General features: G+C 47.1%; 2 protein-coding genes across 4 annotated transcripts in view; both read right to left on the bottom strand.

The window, feature by feature from the left end:
- The window catches only part of Nup214 (nucleoporin 214), an 80,094-nt gene extending 70,902 nt beyond the window's left edge, over positions 1-9,192 (bottom strand). For all 3 annotated transcript variants that reach the window (XM_050155361.1, XM_050155362.1, XM_050155363.1), the window contains exons 1-7: positions 9,035-9,192; positions 7,120-7,315; positions 5,806-5,957; positions 4,228-4,426; positions 3,627-3,697; positions 1,373-1,436; positions 864-967 (exon numbers count right to left, since the gene is read on the bottom strand). In XM_050155361.1, coding sequence (XP_050011318.1) covers positions 864-967; positions 1,373-1,436; positions 3,627-3,697; positions 4,228-4,426; positions 5,806-5,957; positions 7,120-7,315; positions 9,035-9,079 — 831 coding nt within the window. In that variant the 5' untranslated portion in view covers positions 9,080-9,192. The remainder of the gene's footprint in view (positions 1-863; positions 968-1,372; positions 1,437-3,626; positions 3,698-4,227; positions 4,427-5,805; positions 5,958-7,119; positions 7,316-9,034) is intronic.
- A 2,249-nt stretch (positions 9,193-11,441) lies between these two features.
- Aif1l (allograft inflammatory factor 1 like) overlaps positions 11,442-14,360 on the bottom strand; it is a 25,158-nt gene continuing 22,239 nt past the window's right edge. The window contains exon 6 of the mRNA XM_050155413.1: positions 11,442-13,528. Within this exon, the coding sequence (XP_050011370.1) occupies positions 13,441-13,528 (88 nt within the window). The 3' untranslated portion in view covers positions 11,442-13,440. The remainder of the gene's footprint in view (positions 13,529-14,360) is intronic.

Genomic DNA, 14,360 nt, shown 5'->3' with positions numbered 1-14,360 from the left:
TTTTGAGACAGGGTTTCTTTGTGGCTTTGGAGCCTGTCCTGGCACTAGCTCTGTAGACCAGGCTGGTCTCAAACTCACAGAGATCCGCCTGCCTCTGCCTCCCGAGTGCTGGGATTAAAGGCGTGCGCCACCATCGCCGGCCCTGGTCCCCTGTTTTAAAGCAGTGCCCAAACTACCTCATAATAGGGCCAGGTGGTAGTGGTGGACGCCTTTAACCCCAGCACTAGAGAGACAGAGGCAAGTGAATGTCTTTGAGTTCTAGGCCAGCCCAGCAGAGCAAGTTCCAGCCAGGACAGCCAGGGCTACACAGAGAAACCAGGCCTCAAAACACACACACACAGACACACAGACACACACAGACACACACAGACACACACAGACACACACACACACACACACACACACACACACACACACCCAAGCCTCCATGGGTACATATGCCTGAATGCTTGATCCCCAGCTAGTGGAACTTTGGGGAAGATTCAGAAGTGTGGCCTTGTTGCATGAAGTTTGTCAATGGGGAGCAGGCTTTAAGGTTTCAAAGGCCCACACTAGGCCAAGAGTCTCTCTCTTCGGCTACCTCTCCAGTGCCACGCCTGTCTGCCTCCTGCCATCATGATCATGGACTAACCTTGAAAACTATAAGCAAGACCCCAAATGATTGCTTAAGCAAGAGAACAGTTACAAAGTCAGTGCTCTAAATGGACACCATCATTTTGGTCCCAGGCCCACAGGATAACATTGAAACCTTACACCTGACTCTACAATCACAGCCAATAAGGAAAGGGATTTAATTCTAAGTTAGCTTATTAGATGACTTCTGTGACTGTCGGCAAACAAAGGTGTTCTTGTCACATGCTTACCGGGAGTAAAGCCATCACCACGTCTGGACAGGTTTCCAAGGCCCCATCTGCACCAGCATAGACTATCATGAAGACATAGGTACCAATCCACAGCACATCCAGAACTGAAAAACATACACCCGATTCCCAGGTCACCAATCTCAGCAAGAAGATAGAGCTAAATGCATCTATGTTTGGAATAGTCACAACATGCTACAAGAGTTAACTTAGACAAAGAAAGAAAAGTACTACGCCTTTTAGCAAAGGTTCATACTCCACTGAATAAGGATAATTCACAGATACAAATGCATCAATTAGCCCAGTTTCTTAAAAATAGTAGGTTTTCTACAGGATTATTATTAGGGAAAAGGAAGAATTCTTGTAAAAAAGCAAGATCTATTTCAAGCTATTATATAATAACTCATGACACTGTGAAACTGGCTTCTACAGTCTCCTGAGCAGGGACAGAGGATCTCACATGGCTAGAATGGCTGCAATAGAGGCCAGAAAATAAGCAAAGCAGTTGTTACCTCTCACAGGATGATCTGACTCATAAAATGGAGGACATGGAATGACCTTTTTTTCCTGCAAAGTCTGAAAAAAATTTGAAAAATGTCAAATGAAACAATGCTTAAATCAATGTAACTCAAATCCAATCAGATCGCCTAGCACACCCTACCCAGGGAATCGCTCACACGAACCCCTTCCGCTGGAGCTGATGAAATGCTCAATGCAGCAGCACTCAACAGTGCACAGCTACTAGTACTGATGCCCATGCCCATCAATAAGACCACTGACTCCGTCTACACAGGAGACTACCACGGAGCCTCTGAAGAGAGAGTAGCTGCCTGCACAGAACTAGAAAGAAAACCTCAGTATACTAAGCTTTTAAAAATAAAAAAGTAATCCCAGCAGAGGCAGAGGCAGGAGGATCTCTGTGAGTTCAAGGCCAATCTTGTCTACAAGAGCTAGTTCCAGGACAGGCTCCAAAGCCGCAGAGGCAAGCAGATCTCTAGAAGTTTGAGGTCAGCCTGGTCTACATAGCAGAGTTCCAGGACAGCCAGGATTACAGAGAGACCTTGCCTCAAAAGCAAGCAGACAAGCAACAAAAGTCAATAAGCCGCATTATCATTTTAGAGGCTGATGCCTCCCAGAAGACTATGCACCCAATCTCACATGATGTTCAACAACAAGCAAAGGTGACTGCCTGTTCTTCCAGTTACTAAAGAGATGGCTCAGTGGTCAGCGCTCTGGCTGCTCTTACAGAGGCCCTGAGTTTGATTCCTAGCACCCACATTAGCTCCCAACCATTCTAACTGGAGTTCCAGATCCAGGTACAATGCATGCTCGTGGTACATATACACACTTGCAGGCAAAACACTCAGAACCATAAATAAATTAAAAAAATTTTTTTGATGGGTGTGATGGCACACTTTTTTGATCCCAACACTCCTGAGGCAGAGGCAGGTGGATCTCTGAGCTCAAGCCCAGTCAGGTCTACAAAGTGAGACCCTGTCATAAAAAAAAAAAAACCCGGGCTGGAGAGACAGTTCAAGGGTTGAGAGCACTGGCTGCTCTAGAGGACCTGGGTTCAATCCTAGAACCCACATGACAACTCACTACTGTCTTACCTCTGGTTCAAGGAGTTCTGACACCTTCACTCAGACACACATGCAGGCAAAACACCAATGCACATAAAATAAATAACTCAACAAAACTCTCCCTAAGTAGAAGAGGAAAAAAATGCAACAAGAGCATCTGCTTTGTTTGATGCCCACAACCAGAGACACCGCACTTTAAGAGGGTTGGAAATAAAGACTGTCCTTTAACCAGAGTGACTCTGTTACAGCTTCTCAACCCCGTTTCTTTTTAAGCTGTTTATGTAGAATTGCCCCTCTATGCAGGTTGCTAAACAGATTTCATTCACACACATCAAAGTCTCCAATGAAGCCAAGTAACAAAGAATGGTCATGAGCAGAAATGCCTCCTGTTTTACTCCAACATTTCCTGGTGTATTTTAAGAAGCCACGGCGCATGCCATTGAGCCAGCACTTAGGAGGCAGAGTGGGAGGAGGAGGAGTTTGAAGACCAACTGAACAACATACTGAGATCATGTCTCAAAATGACAGAAAGGGGAAGGAATAGAATTTGGAAAATTTTCCTATTAAAATATCATTGTTTCTGAATGACAGGATTGAAAATTATTTCTTTTTAAGTTGCGCAAACAGACTGATCAAGGAAAACTGGAGCCGGGGGTGGCACACATCTTTAATCTCTGTGAGTTTGAGGCCAGCCTGGTCTACAAGAGCTAGTTCCAGGATAGGCCCCAAAGCTACAGAGAAATCCTGTCTCCAAAAAAGGAAAACTGGAAATATGAAGCTCAGGGAAGTAGCGCAGGAGCACATTTTACTTTAAAGGGAGAACAAAACCAGTGCATTTCCATACCAGCGGTTTGCATGAGCAAACAGAAGAGAGAAGAGGCCTGAATACTCAGGACAATGGAGCCTCTGAAGGACTGGGAGACAGAGCAAAGAGGGAAAATCTCTTCCTCATTTATGGAGAAATTGATTACAATGAATATAAAATCCTTTTTGCTTATTTTGTATTGCTAAGGACGGGAGCCAAGGCCTCACGCCAGCCAAGCACTCTAACACTAAGATGTCCCAATCACAAATGGCTTATTCATAGCAAAAAGGAAAAAAAAAGTCAAAAAGATGTTCCCAAGCCACCCCCAACAATGGTAACTTAAATAGGAAAAGTTCTCAGGTGCAAAGCAGAACTCACGGGAAGGTACTGGACCACGGTTCCATTCCGCTTTCCTACGGCCAGCTGCTTTCCTTTGGGGCTCCAGCACACTATGAAGAGAATGCCACCAATTAAAAACCCAGTGAAAAGAAAGCAGACCCCAAGATCTAGACAGCAACATAATCACCCCAAAAGAGAACATCCCAAGCAGAGTGGAGAAAGTACAACCAGTTTAACAATACAAGCCAATGACATACCAGTGGAGTTTTGCAAAACAAGAATGAAGGTGTTTAAATGATCAGGAATCACCCTGATGTTTCTATTTGTTACTTCTAGTGCTTTTCATAGAGGTACAAATGACTTCCAGATGGCCACTCAGCAACAATTATTCTCAAAAATCCAGTTTTAAGTGAGCTCTGCTCAAATATTTCTTTCTCTCAATAGCCCAAGCACATTCAAATTAATTCATATATGCTGTTTGGTTTCAAGACCATTAACTATAAAAATAAAGGATATTCTCAATTTCTACCCTCTCCCCATGCCCAGCAATCCACACAAAACAAAGAAGGCCATTCAGAAATTAATTTTTAAATAGCTTGTCATTATTGTACTTTATGGGCGGGAAGCCTTTATTACCCACCACATGTAACTGCTGCCGAGGGAGGAAGAGTGGAACACACTTTCACCACATCTGTAACTTGCAGGACAGCAATACTGCCATCAGCCAGACAAACTGCCACCATAGAAGGGACAGTGGGGTTCCACTTCATATCAGTCACCATCCCGTCTGCATCCTTGGAAAGCTTGTGATAGGCAAATGGACGTTTCAGTGGCTTTGCCTGTTAAAATAAGGGTACAAATGCAAAATAAATTAATAATCACAAAGGCACTTATGATTCAGAGAAAATGATTGAATATGCATCCTTTCTTAAATCAAACTCTCTAGTTCTTCATAACCGAGGGGAAAAAGAAGGGCATGCATAGCCATCTATTAGTCACAGAACTTAGAAAGGCCGTCAGTTACTTCACTACACTCAGAGGGACTGCTGGGTGGGATACGCAAAGCAGGAGTCTCGGATCTGCTTAGCGACCCTGGCTAGGCTTTTAGATTTCTTTCTTTGGCTGTTGGTGGGGGTGAGTTTTATTTGTTCTGTTTTCTGAGACAGGTTCTTTAGCCTGGCCTGGTCTCAAACTCACTATCTGCCTTCTGCAGTCTAGGGACTACAGGTGTGTGCTAGCATGCTTGGCCAGTGTTAAACTCTCTGAAATTTGTAAATCTGTAAAATGAAGACACTGTATCTACTACAGGAAGCATGAAAAAAGACAAGCCATACAAACACCTAATCCCAAACATATAGTCAGCAGTCTACACTGCTACTGAAGAGCCTGCCTCAGGAGAGACCAGATCAAACAACACTGACACCAGCCTTCTCCATTAGCTCCATGGCTGTCACAGGGCAAATCTCTGCTTCCTCAAGTAGCATTCTTGCATGTAAACAAGAAATGTTACCTTGATACAGGGCTTAGTATAAAATATTTTGCTAAAATGCTTTCTGTTTCAAAGACTTATGATTCTATATTTAAGGAATGTTTTTGTGACCTATATTTTAATCCAGAAAGACTTCACATGTCAACCTGAGATGCATCTGTCAGTCAAAAGGAAACTACTCCAATTCCCCAAACTGCAAATATCCAGAAATGGGCTCAACCAGGACGATAGGAGGATTTCTGATGGTCAGATTAAGAGCCAACATTCCTCGGGAACTTCTGAAACTGGTTCCCATCTGCCAAAAGGAGTTGTTTCCCTTACCTCCAAAGAGGGACATTCACCTATGGTGCCTATTAGCACATCAGAGCTCAAGCTGGCCTCCAGGTTCCTTCAGTACCTGTTACACATTTCAAAGCCCGTGATAGCACCTAACCTCTTTCCCTATCCTAAATTCCCTACAGCTCATGGACTCCCCCATCCCCAAGCTACCCTGTCTCCTTATAATTCTGCTACTTCCAGTCTGCTCTCTCCCCTCTACACTCACTGTTTTCTCTACTCTCTCGCCACATCCTGTCTGCAGGCCATGTTCAGTCCATTTCCTTCTCTCTCCAACAGAAACGTTCCCCTCAGCCATACCACGGAGCAGCCCTGTCATCAGTCTACCCAGCTTCCAGGTTAGATTGTCTATGAGGAAAACTGAAAATACAGCTTACAGTTACAGTAGCTTACCTGATTTGAAAACGTGCGGACATCAAAAAAAGCCACAAGGGAGCCGTATTCACTGGACACCATGCATGCAGAGAGCGTGAGGCTGTCACAGCTCAGTGCCAGGTGATGCACGGGGAATTTCAGAGGGACAGTCAAGCCCGGGACTGGCTCAGCTACAAACACACAACAAACACACAGCCACAATCCTTTATCCAAGTCAATATGAAACATTTTGCTATCTACATAAACATATACCCTTGGATTCTTAGTTATGGAAACTAATTTTAACTTTCCTGCTAACTGGTTTTTTTTTTTCTCTCTCTCTTTCTTTTTTCTTTTTTTCCCCCCAGACAGGGTTTTTCTTTGTGTCCATGGCTATCCTGGAACTCACTCTGTAGATCAGTCTGGTCCCAAACTCACAGAGATCCACCTGCCTCTGCCTCTGGGGTTGGGGCTGGGACTAAAGGCGTGGGTCACTACTGTCCAGCTTAACTTTCCTATAAGGAGGTAATGATGCATTAAATATTCCAAGACTTCCTATTGCCCTTGCTGAAGAGGCTTTTGCTACAATTGATGGAGGAAGGTCATTGGTTAATTATAATAAACCAACTGCTTGGCCTCATAGCTTAGAACATAGGGGGGGAGGAGAAAACAGAATAGGATGCTGGGCGGAAGAGGAAGTGAGGTCATACTCTGCTCTGCTCCCGGACAGACCCGACAGCTCTGCTGGAGCAGAGACGCCATGCTCAGCTCTCCCAGGCAACTCCAACCCATGATGGACTTAGGCTGGAATCTTCCCGGTAAGCGCACCTTGGGGTGCTTACACACATCATTAGAAATGGGCTAGTCCAGGTGCGAGAATTAGCCTGTAAGGGCTAGAGTTCATGGGCCAAGCAGTTCTTAAATGAATACAGTTTGTGTGTTGTTATTTCGGGGCATAAGCTAGCCAAGCGGCTGCGGTGCTGGGGACACAGCCCCACCGCCGCTCCTATTTCAACATACAATGCCCCAAATACACATTTCCATCTGTTGGGTTGGTTCTGTCATGTCTTCTCCTAGACAGCTAGAGTTCAAGTTCAACTGAGCAAAAGAAAAGCATGGCACAACAGTAAGTTCTTTCCCCGGATCTTAGAGAACAGGCCACAGAAACGGGAGCACAGAGGGTTAAAGAGAAAACTTAGAAAGGCAGGGCTTTTGGCACCCTACTCTGCAAGGCAATCTTAAATATAAAAGCAATTTTAACTTTCACATTAAAATTGTGTCTCGGAAAAGAAACAAGTTGATTAGCATGCCACCACAGGCCAGCTCTGCTACACAATATGTCAAATTGCTTACCAATTTTATTGGGATCATCGCCAGGTTTGTTCTGGATAAGAAGGCTTTTGGTAGGAAAAACACACAAGCCATTGGTCCCACCAGCAAAGAGCATACCATACTTATTGGATATGGCAAGCACACTCGAGCGCTCCTTGGGCAACTCCTCAGGAGAGTCAAAGATCCTCACTTTCTTCAATGCTCTAAACTGAAAGTCCTGTTTTGGGGGGTGAAACAAGATCAATTTCCAGGAAGGAAGAAATTAAATTGTGTTTACTATTATAGTCCATAAACAAAATACACTATAACCCTGAGGCCAACAATTTTCTGTTTTTAGACTCTCTATATTTTTGGTGATGCATGGCTTAATATTCATTAACATTTGTTGAATGAAATACCGAGGGCTGGATAGAGGGCTCAGTGGTTAAGATCACTAGCTACTATTCCAAAAGATCTGGATTCAGTTTCCAGCATCTATATAGCAGCTCACAACTGTAACTCCAGTTCCTGGGGATCCAACAACCCCACACTGTTAGTCTGTAATCACTTTGCTAAGTGGCATTTGTGCCCTACCCCACCCAATAAACCCATCTTTAGGTCAGGGTTTTAGTGAAAAGAATGTGACAGCTCCAAGAGAAAATGTTTCTACTGAGCCGTGTGGTATGTCTCACAAACAGTGTCTGGAACAACCACACACACTATTTTCCTCGTAGCGCATGTTTAATGCATATGTACGCAAAGGTAGACGGATATATTCTCAAATCTAGTTGAATATAGTGGGCAAAGGATCGCACAACTTTCCCCACATCTTTGTGATTATCACCCTAATAGTCATGACTATATTACTGGGTCTTGATGGCCTTTGTGTGGAGGGCCAGTGTGATGAAGCATTACAAAAAGAGCTCTCCTTTCTGGTACTGGCAGCAACACTGCTACTCATCCTGTGGTTCTAAGGCCTCTCCACCCCAGCATAGCTGACGAGCATGACCCATGCCCATCAGGGGGCTCAGCACAGGCGCTGATGCTCCAGAAAAGAGCCACTATTTCTAAGCGTGATATGGGCCACTCTCCCGTATAAGCATTTTAGCGATTCTAGCGATTCGCGCTATTCACACAAATGGCTAACTCCTTTCTTCAATTCACTCATTTTCAGCTGTCTATGGTTCTGTGTTTTCATTCTGCCAGATTATATAAGTGACCTATCAATACAGTAGCCACACGTGGGGGGGAGGGGCATCCCTCTTATCATTACAGCCAAGTGCCTTCCCTTTTATTTCCTGCCTTCGAGCTGACTTCCAGGGCCAAACTGTCTTTCTATCCCAATTAACTAGGGGTTTTGGAAGGCAGAAGTGTTTCTTGGTTCCACCTTGGGTAGTCTGGACCACCTTCAAGTATCAGCATGGAGAAAGCTAAGCGAGGGGCTACACCAACTGTGATGATGCACACCAATAATCCCAGCACTTGGGAGGTGGAGGCAGGGGCATCAAGAGTGCAAGACCAGCCTCAAGCAGACCGAAGCCAACTTAGTTGGACTACAAGAGACCCTGTCTTAAAATAAGACTTAAGGCTTCGGCCACGTGACTTTGGATAATTTATTTTCAGAACTTCAATTTGCTCTCTTTTAAAGAGCTAGCTGTAGGGGCTATGGTGACGATGGCCACAGCACCTCGCACGCAATAAACAAAAAGTCGTTGTTACTTCTATGGCGACCGGCACGTGAGAGTAGCAAGGGTAACTTAAGAGGCGTGGCCAAGCCCACCTAAGGGCAAGTGACCCGCACTTGGAGAGAACTCACGCCAGCGACACGCACAGGACTGCGGCCGCTGTGAGGCGGGCGCTCTGAACCTGACAAACTGTTGGAAGCAGGCGGGGGTGGGGGGCGTTCCAGGGCAACTCCAGGGCTACCGCAGGCAGGGAGGCCCCAGCCGATCTCTACCTTCATCTCCCGCTCAGGGACTATGGCATCCATATCGTCTCCCATCGTGCCGCCTTCGAGGCGTCCAAGAAGCTGCCGCTGCCGCCCGCAGCCTTTCCTACACAGCCCAGGCCACTCGGGCCCCGACTTCCTCTCCCTGGTGCCAGCGGCGCGCGGGAGACGCGCGCTTCCGGCGCGCATAGCTGACGTCAACCCACGCCGGTTTGTGGGGTGGCCCGAGTCAGTCGCGGGCTCAACCGAAGTCGCGCGCTTGCCTGACCACCAGCCCCATTGGCCAGTTTTCCGGGGTGTGGCCACGAGGCGCGCGCCGACGCCCTCCCTTCCCGATCCGCGCTCACACACCCGTTTTCGGAAGGTTTCTGTCGTTGCTCGGCGCACGCTTTTGTCAATCAAAGACTGGAAAATTACCTGCAGCTCCTATATGCAGGGCTGTTAGTAGCTTCCGACTTAGAGAAGTTAGGAACTTGAAACCGTGTCCAAGGGACAGTTTTGAGAGGTTTAGGAAGAGCGGGCAAAGAGATTCAGATAGTAGGTGGACTGGCGTGTCCCGGTGCTGAACCCTTTTGCCCCAAGCTGAAAACGAAGCGGAAAAGGAGTAAAGATACGTTTTGGCAATCATTTCAGAGCAAAAGCCATATCCACAGTGTCTCCTTAAACCTTCCAGTAGGGGTTTGGTGACTTTTAATAGAAACCCAGTTATGGTGGCGTGTGCCTGCCAATATCACCTCTCGGGAGGTGGAGCCCTGAGGGTCAGGAACTCAGGGCCATCCTCGGCTACTTGGCTATCCTTAGCTATCCTGCTTTACACGAGGCCCGGTCTGAAAAAAACGGTTTAATGAAATAAGGGAATTCCACACAAAGCGGTTAACAAATTAACCAGTGGCTCTCAGCCGAGACGGGTTAAGACCTAGATGTACTAACTGGTGTTGAACTTTCTGGAAAAATAAATGTAGAGGTTCCTAACTTCGAGCTGGTGTGTCCGGTCCAGAGGGCATATTCTGTCGTGTGCTGTTTTCAACGAGTTATTTCTGTGTCCCACGCCTCTTCTCATTGTAAAATAAGAGCCGGGCGTGGCTAGTATTCTGGCGTCTGTACTGGCTCTGCCCTTAGGGTCCTGACAGATTGCGTCCTCAGCTGCAGCCACTAAGTGTTGCATGTTAGTTGGGTTTCCTTTCCACCTCCTCTCTCTCTCTCTCTTTCCTTCTTTCTCTCCTGCCATTCCTGTCCAGAGAGGCTGATCTCTTCCCTCCCCTCTCCCTCTTTCCCATTCCTGCAATAAAAACCCCTCCACATGAGCTCTGCTGTATGGCATCTTTCTCTCAACATTTTTTTTTGTGGTGGCGGTGTTTTTTTTTTTTTTAATTTATTAGGGTTTTTTTTGTGTGTGTAGGGTTCGAGACAGGGTTTCTCTGTAGCTTTGGAACTTGCCTTGTAGAGGTTGGCCTTGAACTCACAAAGATGTGCCTGCCCCTGCCTCCAGAGTGTTGGGATTAAAGGCGTGCACCACCACAGTCCGGCTAGATTTTCCAAATTCCCACTCACTCCCCTCCTCCCAGTGTTGTTGTTGTTATTATTATTATTATTATTTTATTACAACAATGTGTGGCACAGAGGCAGGCAGATCTCTGAGTTAGAGGCCAACCTGGTCCACAAAGTGAGTTCCAGCACAGCTAGGGCTACAGAGAGCTGAGTAGAAGTGGGTCTTGGGCTTAGTCAGATGAAGTCAACTGTCTGTCTGGGACTCATTCCACTGGTACCTTTGTCAGCTAGCTCTTCTGAATTTACTAAGCCCAGAGCTGTCCCCAAGAAACACAAAGACACTGGTGAGTTTGTCTAGTTTATTCCAATCTGCAGATGGTGTCCCACCCATACATACACACGCACACACGTCATTCACCCGTATCTACCCGACAAAAGTCTATTGAATCACAGGGCAAAGCCATACTTGGCTTGTCAGTCCCCATGTGTCTGGTGACACCAGTTAGATTTGGTCTTTTTCAGAAGTAAAGATAGCTGATGTCCCAAGAAAGCTAAGCCCGTAAACTAGAGAGGTTAAGAATTCTGGAGCCAAAAGACAGATACAGCTTGAAATATATGCAAACTCCTCCCTCTAAGGCTTATTCTTAAATCTCTTCCCAGGGGTTGATCTACAGAAAACTGAAGGGGCTCACTGGGTCCCCTCCCAATAGAGAGCCTCTTCCTGTACCTTGCAGAGGTCAGAGGCACACTCCTTTGCTGTCCTTTATGGGGGTGCTATGTAATCCCATGAGTTGTGGACCCACTGAGCTTGACTGGTTCTACCTTCCTCTGTCACAGAGAATTGGACAGCTGAATACAGTCCAAGGTCCCAACCCAACCACTGAACGAGGCAGAAGGAATGAGGAGAGATGCTAATCTTTTTTAAAAAAAAAAAAAAAAGTCAACAGATGGGGTGAGGGTAGACAGGATTTTCTGTTACAGGGAGGAACGCTGGGGTTTAAACATCAACTAGACTGCATTTGATGCGTAGCTAAACGGTGTATGCTGAGCTGGACTGGTTGAGACCAGAGGATAACGGGGCCAGGAGGGGCCAATCATTCTGTGCCATTTGCTTCGGTCTCCAGCTGCTGTGGGACACTAAGGAGCCCCAGGAAACCACACTAGCTCAATGGTTTCCAGTCTTTTCCCACTTAGGGGTTAGGCTCTTCTAACAGTCTTACCAAGTCACGAGTCAGCTGGAATTCCTGGGACTACAGGTTACTGACCTCTTGCCGCTGCTGCCCCTCCCCATTTCCTAACATCACACTGTCCTTGGCTGGGTGTGATTCCCCAGGAGACCCACGTTTCATGTTTCAGCCCATTTCACTGTTGGGTTCTGGACTCAGTGCATATAGTGAATGCTTGATAAATTTGTTTGCTGAATGACTGTGTCTTGTCCTGAGTGGCCAGGGCAACAGGTTCCAGAACACGGGCAGGGTCAGGCTGAAGTCCCCACTCAGGTAAGATAGGTCAAGTTTGATACTCACTGCAGTAATTCTTGGAAATGGTCTCTGAGGATCAGTCAAGAAGGTGAAGGGAAGACAGACTGCCAAGGCAGGCTTGGCCTTTACCTGAACCCACAGCCAGTCTGGAGGGTGACACCTTCCTCAAGTATCAGGCTGGGAGATAAGTCACCCTTCTCTTTGACCAATGCACCTGACCACCTGGGTGCCAGTTCATGCTCTCTCTAGATTAACTCCCTGACCTTCCAGCAAGGTCCTTAACCCCTGTAGGGCACATAGTGAAATGAGAGGTATGACCTGGTTAAAATCTGCAGGTGACCTGGGTCTCATCCCCAGGCTCCACCCAGGTCTTGAGTGACTGGAGAAGGGAGCTAGGAGGTGGACATAGCACACATCAAGACAGAGCAGGACTTAAAGCTTGGAATAGGCACTCAGCAAAGAACTGCTGAGGACTGGGTGAGTGAAGGGAGAACTGGGTGAGTGGAGGGAGGACTCGGTGAGTGGAGGAAGGAGCGGAAATAGCCGGATTCAGGGCATCTTACAGTCAGCTTGTTTCTCTGTTTTAGGTCCATCATGATCACCTGACTCCTCTTCTGCCCTGGCACCCTCAGCATCCTCCCTAGAAGTGGGGCTCCCCAGAGCCACTATCTTCACCTCTGCCTCTGAGACCCTTTCCTGCCCAACAAGGGACAGCAGACTGCACTATCCCTCTGAGCTGTCTGTAAAGGTATGGTCACAAGAAGTAAAGCCGGAAGTTCCTTCTGGTTCCTTTGAAGGACTCCAATTCTTCCATTCCCCACCTTGTGTCACGTCACTGTGGACCGAGAGTGGCAAGAACCAAGGGGAATCAGCTGCGTCTGTGAGGCACCCAGGAACACCCTGGAGCTTTGTGCCTGCTCAGGATTGTTTGAGAGTGGGGAGAGAGGATGGGCAACAGGGTCAAACCTGCGGCCTGAATTTAGCTTAGAAACCTAGAAAGAGGCTGGGCGGTGGTGGTGCATGCCTTTAATCCCAGCAATTGGGAGGCAGAGACAGGTGAATCTCTGTGTGTTTAAGGTCAGCCTGGTCTGCAGAGTAAGTTCCAGGACTGTCACACAAACACTGTCTCGAGAAACCTAGAAAGATGAATTGATGGGCAAGACCCTCTTCAAACATAGGAACTCAGGTGTGCGGCCTCCATGCCCTCTCCAGTTTTGATGTCAGTCCTTCTGTGTAGGGAGGGCAGGGCAGCAGGAAGCAGAGAGCAGGGGTCCTGAGGCTTAGGGTTCCCCAGTCTCGTTAAGGCAGGTAACATGTGCATCCATAAAGAATCAGAAATGAAGAAGAAATGAGTCCATTAGGACAAAACATAGAAGGCAGATGACAAGGAGTGGAGAAAGCAGAGAGCCAAGGGCGGACGGCAGCCTGGAGGGTCCAGGCCGGTCCTCAGGGCAGGCTGGCGATGTCTCTCTCGGGAGGGGGGCCAGCTGGCTTGGGGCTGCTCTCATTGGCTTTTCCTTCAAACATCATGACCCTGGTTTAGAGATGAAGAAAACAAAACAAAAGGGTTAAGACTCCTGCCCTCAGACAGAGATCTCCCCAGCCTTCACTTTGCTGGTCCTCAACAGAACGTCCCCAAGGCTATTCTGGGGAGAGCTGCGTGAAAGATCACACTTGCCAGGTGGTGGTGGCAGAGGCAGCGGAGGTGGCATGGTGGTGGCGCATGCCTTTAAATTCCAGCACTTGGGAGGAAGAGGCGGAGGCAGGTGGATCTCTGTGAGTTCAAGGCCAGCCTGGTCAACAGAGCACATTCCAGGACAGCCAGGCCTACACAGAGAAATCCTGTCTCAAAATAAAAAAAGAAAGAAAGAAAAGAAAGATTACACTGGTAGCTGTGTGGAAGGCTCTTGTGGTCCTATTTCACAGAGAAAAAAACTGGGGCACAAAGTGGCAGTGGAACTCCCCAACTGCTCAGGCAGTCCAAAGTGGAAGAGGGACAACCCTCTAGGCCTCTGGCTTCCAGGCCTGTATCTTACCATCTGAGCTGTCTGAAAAAGAGTGGGTTGGGCCAGAGCTCTTCTCAAGAATCCCATCAGATCTTTAAAAAAAAAAAAAAAAAAAAAAAAAACCTAACCAATTACTGGTCAGTCAGTCACAGTGGCGCATGCCTTTAATCCCAGCACTCGGGAGGAAGAGGCGTGCGGATCTCTGTGAGTTCAAGTCCAGCCTGGTTTGCAGAGCAAGTTCCAGGACAACCAGAAATACATACAGAAACCCTGTCCCAAGAAACAAAAAACAAAAAACCACCACACAACAGACACATATATCACACATATGGGGACACAGACACACACACACACACACAC

This window comes from Alexandromys fortis, unplaced genomic scaffold (genome assembly GCF_014885135.2).
Source record: "Alexandromys fortis isolate MF-2015 unplaced genomic scaffold, M_Fortis_MF-2015_v1.1 scaffold_72, whole genome shotgun sequence".
NCBI classification, from domain to species: Eukaryota; Metazoa; Chordata; class Mammalia; order Rodentia; family Cricetidae; genus Alexandromys; species Alexandromys fortis.
Note: the sequence above shows the minus strand (reverse complement) of the source record. Positions and strands in the feature narration are given on the sequence as shown.